At 44.1% G+C, this 6,000-nt stretch overlaps 1 protein-coding gene across 23 annotated transcripts in view; it reads left to right on the top strand.

The window, feature by feature from the left end:
- Sorbs1 (sorbin and SH3 domain containing 1) overlaps nt 1-6,000 on the top strand; it is a 226,481-nt gene that overhangs the window by 118,854 nt on the left and 101,627 nt on the right. For all 23 annotated transcript variants that reach the window (XM_013506186.1, XM_013506184.1, XM_013506189.1 and 20 more), the window contains one exon: nt 1,137-1,265. In XM_013506186.1, the coding sequence (XP_013361640.1) occupies nt 1,137-1,265 (129 nt within the window). The remainder of the gene's footprint in view (nt 1-1,136; nt 1,266-6,000) is intronic.

The raw sequence follows: 6,000 nt of genomic DNA, 5'->3' as shown, positions 1-6,000 counted from the left end.
TTTTTTTTTTTTGGTTTTTCTCCGGTACCGGGAACCGAACTCACAACCTTGCGCTTGCCAGGCAGGCGCTTTTGCCGCTGAGCTAAATTCCCAGCCCTAGTTTCACTTTCTATAGTTTCAGCTACCCGTGGTCAGCCATGGTCCAAAAATATTAAATGAAAAATTCCAGAAATAAACAATTCTTAAGTTTTAAGTAACTATTATAGTATGTTGTTATTTTATTTTATTATTATACTTGTTAACCTCTTACTATACCTAAGTTATAGATTAAACTTCATCAGAGGCACGTGTGTTCAGGGAAGAACAAAGCATGTGTCAGGATCAGTAATGTGTGGTCTTGGAATGTGTCTCCCTTGGATAAGGTGGACACCGGTACTTTTACATTCTCCTCAACAGGGACTCTCAGAGATGTCCTGGGTCTGTTATTATCCTCTGATAAAGCTATCAGGAGCGTCAAGGCCTTGTGAAGGCTGTAGGGAAGGTCATGAAAAGAGCTGTCGGGGCTGAGTCTTTTCGGTCATCTTCCTTGCTGTGAATTTTCTTCTTTCCCTTCGGAATGTAAGGCTGCATATCCTTCTGTCTCATCACTTCAGAGTTCTTGACTTGCAGATACAAGGAGGTTTGCTTTCTGTTTTTCCCTTTGGAGAACTACGAAATAGTGATCCTCCTCAGAACACCCCTCTAACTCCCTGTGTTGCCAATTTTCTCTTTGATAAGAAGGATGTTTTGGAAGCTTGAGAGAACTTTTATAAACTCCGTCTTGAAACATAACTTACTAATTGATCAGAAGTCTGCTTATCAACCTAAATGTCATTTAATAAAAGAAATAAGCCTGCTTTCATTTTGAGGCATTTTCAGCTGATAACGGTAACTCATACATTTATTCAGAACTCACCATTGCCTCCATTGTCCCCTAATCTCACGGTGTGTGGCAAACCTCTGGAAATGGTTTCTCCTGCCCCCCTCCACCACCCACAGATTAATTTCCATCAGCTGTGAGCTTTTAAAGACTTCGAGTAGCTGTAATCAAGTTCATCTCATTTCCTGGCTATAACAGTTTGCTAACTGACTGTTGTTTTAATCCTTCCTTCTAGAGTCTTGGATTCAGTCTTCTCTTCTGGATATTTTCTTTTCAGATACGGATCCCACAAAAATCTGCACTGGAAAAGGAGCAGTGACTCTCCGGGCCTCATCCTCCTACAGGGAAGCCCCAACCAGTAGCCCTGTGAGCCCTCAGGAAACCCCAGAACATGAAAGCAAGCCAGGTGCGCTACCCCTGAGCCTGGGGAATGGGGTTGGGGATGTGCAAAGCCATATGGAAAGATCGTTCTGCTTTTGCTTAGGTGGTTTTGAATTCTTCTGCCGCCTGATTGTCTCAGGGGCCTCTGGGAAAGTTGACTTCTTGTTTCTTCTATTCTGAGTAGTGTCCAAGCCCTGAACTGACAGGCAGGCACATGCTTTAAAGATAAAGGCACAGCAGGGACCCTCACTTTGAGTTTTGCTTTTATACCAGCCTGTGCTCTGAAGACTAAATTCAGGGGACAGGTGGCTTTGGGACTGGGGAGCACATGGTGAGATGCCCTGGATATTTGGCTTCTCTGAGCTCATCTTTCTTTTGAGCTAAGTGGGCAGGGAGGTGGAATGACTTAGGGAGCAGAGCCAGCAGGGCTCAGGCCTTTATTGGGTGAAGACAGTGGAAGGGGCAGGATCAGGAAAGCAGTGGTAAAGTTAGTGCAGCCTAGGAGCTGAGAGAGACCAAAGAAACCCGTGTGACATCCCCCTGCCCACCCTGATCCACAGCATGAGAAACCTGAGCGTCTGTGACACGCCATTGAGGTGTAGACCTGGGAATTTGGAGTGTGGTAGATCTGTGTTCACATCCTGCCTCCACCACCTAGTGGCTGTGTATCCACAGACAGTTTATTGTACTTTCTCTCAACACCAAAGATCTCATCTATGGAATGGGGTGGTCATTGTACCTGCCACCCAGGATTGCTGTGGAGAAGGAAGATATGAAGTGTTTTACACTAGGTCTGAAATAAACTGTTAGATGTTAGCTGCTGTTATTAGATTAGGATTGGGGTTATTTTGGCCTCTCTAGAGAGAGCTTTCCAAAGCTCAAGTATTTTGGGATTAGGTAATGCTGACTTTGTGATTCCATGGGTGCAATTAGTGGAGGGCCAGGTGGGTCCTTTCACTCTGTCCTGCCATGGATGTCATGCTCTCTCTGCGTCAGAATCACCTGGAGTGCAAAGGCAGGTTACTGGGCTCCAGCCCAGAGTTTTAGAATTTGTGATTCCTGCTTGCTGGTCTGAGGTGGGATCTGACTGTTTGCATTCTTGGCAAATCCTTAGGTCATACTGATGCTGCTGGCCTAAATGAACTGAAGGATTGACTGCTTCATTGGAATCAGAGAGGAAAGAAAGCAGGGTGTGCAGACCCTTCTGGTACAGAAGGAGGCTTTCTGTGGGAAAGCAGAATTGTATAAGGTGGAGATGGTAGTGCCCAGCATACTGGAGACTGATGTTCTTCTTATCCCAGGCCCTGAAGCAGGTGCCCCAGGACAAGGTCAGACTGGTAATGTTGGTGCCTATGGAGGGCTTCTATGTTTATAGACCCAGGGAAGTCCTGAGCAGCTTATATCATTAAAAACTGACAGAGTAGCTTCTTTGTCCTTTACCCCTGAGCCCACAACTGATTCCTGACCTGCTGCAGTTCTCTCTTCCCTGGAAGAGTGGGGCTGAGGAGAGAAAGCAAAATGACTTCAGGGTTCACATAAATAAGCTTCTCTGAGTCTAACTAGAATGATGCAGCTCCCAAGCTAGAAATCATGGGAGGAAAAGAAAACCCATGTCCCAGCTGGATGACCTTAACCAAGCCCCTTCTCAGGCTGTACATGGAGGTGGCGGAGGAGAGGGGCCTGGAGCTCCCTCTAGTGTTACAGTGTGCACTAACGTAGCCCACGCATGCTACTCCCGCTGTGCGCTGTGAACTGTTGGTGGATTTGAGGCCGCCTGGAAAGCACTCTCTTGTCCCAGGATGGTTCTGTATCTTACAAATTTCCATCAAGTAACTTCGGTGAAAAGAGATTTTGTCAAACCCTGTTCATCAAATCTTTACCAAATTGTTAAAAAATATGCAGAACTGAGAGTTTAGCTATCAGTATGTATGTCTTACAGTACATTATCTTCCTCTGGTAAGTTGAAACTAATGTAAATGAGTATGTGTCCATTCAACATCTCCTGTGTGCCAGGGGCTAAGCAACCCACTGCGAATTATGGTGAGAAATAGAGAGAAAGGAGGAAAATGAAAAGGGGGGAAAGAGTAATTCCAGGTGCTAACGTGAGGGCAAAAGGCAGCAGAAGAGGCGAGCAGGGGCTTGTGGTTTGCTACCCTTTCTGGCTGTGAGTCACAGTGGCTTTGAAGCCTATATGAAGTATGATGGTCTTGGGCAAGATGGTTTCCAAGTCTTTCTAAATGTCCCCAAATGCTCCTTAACCTTGGGAAGTTTGGAAATTAACCTGACACAAGTAGAATCCCATTGACTGGGGCTAAATTCAAGATTGTACAGTTGGGCGATTTGGGTGGAATTGGATGAAATGACAGGGCTCAATGAGAGACAAGAGTCCATGTTAACCAGTAAGTGTCTTCCGTGGGTTTCTAGGAGTGACATTCATGAAGATGGGGAATTTGTTTCTTTTTGTATTGGGAATTGAACTCGTGACCTTGTGCTTGTTAGTCAGGTGCTTGAGCCACTGAGTTATATCCCCAGCAAGATGGGGAATTTGTGAAGGGGGTTGAAAGGAATGTTGAAGTTCATTTTTAGGCATAGTGAGTTTTCTTGGCAAGTGAGAAGATTCTAGGAGAAAGTTTGTAATGAACCTTTGGAAATTTGGAGTCTAAGGTATGGATTTGGGAGCCATCTGCGTAGTGAATTTTAGGTGAATGGAATTTTCCCCTGAGGTGGAGTGAAAGGTGGAACCCTAGGAGATGCCCAGTTTAAACCGCTCCCCAGACTTCTGCCACTTGAAAGTGGCAGCTGGACCCCAGGTCCATGACCATAGTTTCCTTCTAGTGTGCTAACCTCTGTGGACCCTCATTTTTGGATCATAACCATCTGAAAAGAACGGCAGTGATCTTGGTGTTAAGTCCTTGCTGCTGGGAAAAGCCTAAATACCATATGCTTGTTTCCTGTTCACATTGCCTAGGTGTGGGTGTTGGCCCTGTTGGTTCAGAGCAAGGTCACCATTGTCCTTTACTCAAGAGGAGAAAAGGAACCTGAGTTGATAGTGAGTGCACTACCAAGTTCCAGTCAGGTATAGCTTGAAGACTTTGTGGTTTCATACATCCTCTCCTGTGTTTTGATTTAAATGCCAAGGCCTAGGTTAGGTCTTACATTCTGTTAATTCTGTGTTAGCTAGCCCCAGTCTTTACTGCCTGCTTCTTTACTGCAAAGTTAGCTTTAGGTATAAACATTCTTGGGTCTACAATAACTCATTTCCTCTGGTTTGACTCTCGTATTTGCTCCTCCAGATTGGCTACAGCAAAAGACATCAGAAAAATCTTGACCCTGATTCACTGACATTGACACAGTTAGAGGTTCTTCTTGCCCCAAATCAAATCTTAGGGCTGGTAGAGGGAAAAGTCCCCACAAGGGGGCACCCTCAGTTCTGACAACTGCAAATTCTGGGGGTTCCAAACACCACTTTCAGGTTCATTGATAATGCTTAAAGGACTCTACTAACTCATTGAAAGCTGTTATACTGATAGCTATGGTTTATTGTAGGGAAAGGATAGGGATTAAAATCATCCAAGAGAAAAAATGCATGGCATGAAGTCTGAGGAGTTTCTAGAGCTTCCCACTGTCCCCGCTGCATGGAGTCAGGACACATTATTTCTCAGCATATTTGAATGTCTGAAAGTACGTTCCCAGTATCGCCAGTCAGGAGGTTTGTGCCTTTGTGGCAGTGTTTTTATTGTGTCTGTGGCACGTAGGCATACTCCGCTGCTCGTCTTGTTCTCCATTAGGAGATGAAGTGCCTGTTTCCTCAAAACCCCGTCTTAAATCACGTTATTGGTATGACTCAAGCCCAGATACACAAAGACCTTCCTATCAGGTGTGATATATTCTAAGGGTTTAGTGATTACTTCCCAGAAGCAGAGGGCAAAGGCCAGGCCCCCTTTAGGGTAAATTTAAATTCTCAAATACACAGTTTAAATGAACTATAAACCCAGATAAGATTTGGAACAGCCACCTGCTTTTAACGTCTGCCATCTATTTCTTAAAAGCACATCAAGACTGACTCAATGAAAATTATGTTAAGATCCCAAGAATGACTGATCATCAGAAACAAAAACATCAGAAGAAGCCAAAATGAAGTTAGCACAGAAAACTTCTACCAACTAGATAAAAGCAAAATAATAGAAAGCTTATAGCCACAGGCCAGAAAAGATAAATACAGAGCAGACGGAAGGAAAGACAAGGCAAAATAAATTTAATGCAGAGTAGCTCCTTCTCTTCAGGGTTGCAAAATCTACCTAGAAGCCCGTTTTCCAAGGTCTCCCATCTCTCCCACCTCAGGAGCTCTAAGATAACATTTACTGAAAGAAGCATTTCAACAGCTTCCTCAATCAGGAGTTGATAACTGATGATTAAAAAAATGATGATTATCTATGTATGATTTCATCCCACATATTCAGGCACAATTGGCCCTGGGCTGCTATCAACCTTTCAGGTTCAGAAGACAAGGTAACAGGCAAAGGGTGATGAAACATCAAACATGCAGCTCTCTTTCAATACAGATGAGAACTGCTTAAGGAGTTCTTAGGAACTGCCTTTTTGGGGCAAGGTGAGGTGAAAATTTTAAAGATTTGGAATGTGAAACAAAATTGGGTCATTCCCCAAAGATATGTTCTTGAAGCTATTCAAATGGAGATTAGTGATTCTAGTTCATGTCTATGGGGGATTCTTTCCTCCTGTGTTTTAGATTCCAATTTTAT

This window comes from Chinchilla lanigera, unplaced genomic scaffold, assembly GCF_000276665.1.
Source record: "Chinchilla lanigera isolate Chin_1 unplaced genomic scaffold, ChiLan1.0 scaffold00106, whole genome shotgun sequence".
Classification (NCBI taxonomy): domain Eukaryota; kingdom Metazoa; phylum Chordata; class Mammalia; order Rodentia; family Chinchillidae; genus Chinchilla; species Chinchilla lanigera.
Note: the sequence above shows the minus strand (reverse complement) of the source record. Positions and strands in the feature narration are given on the sequence as shown.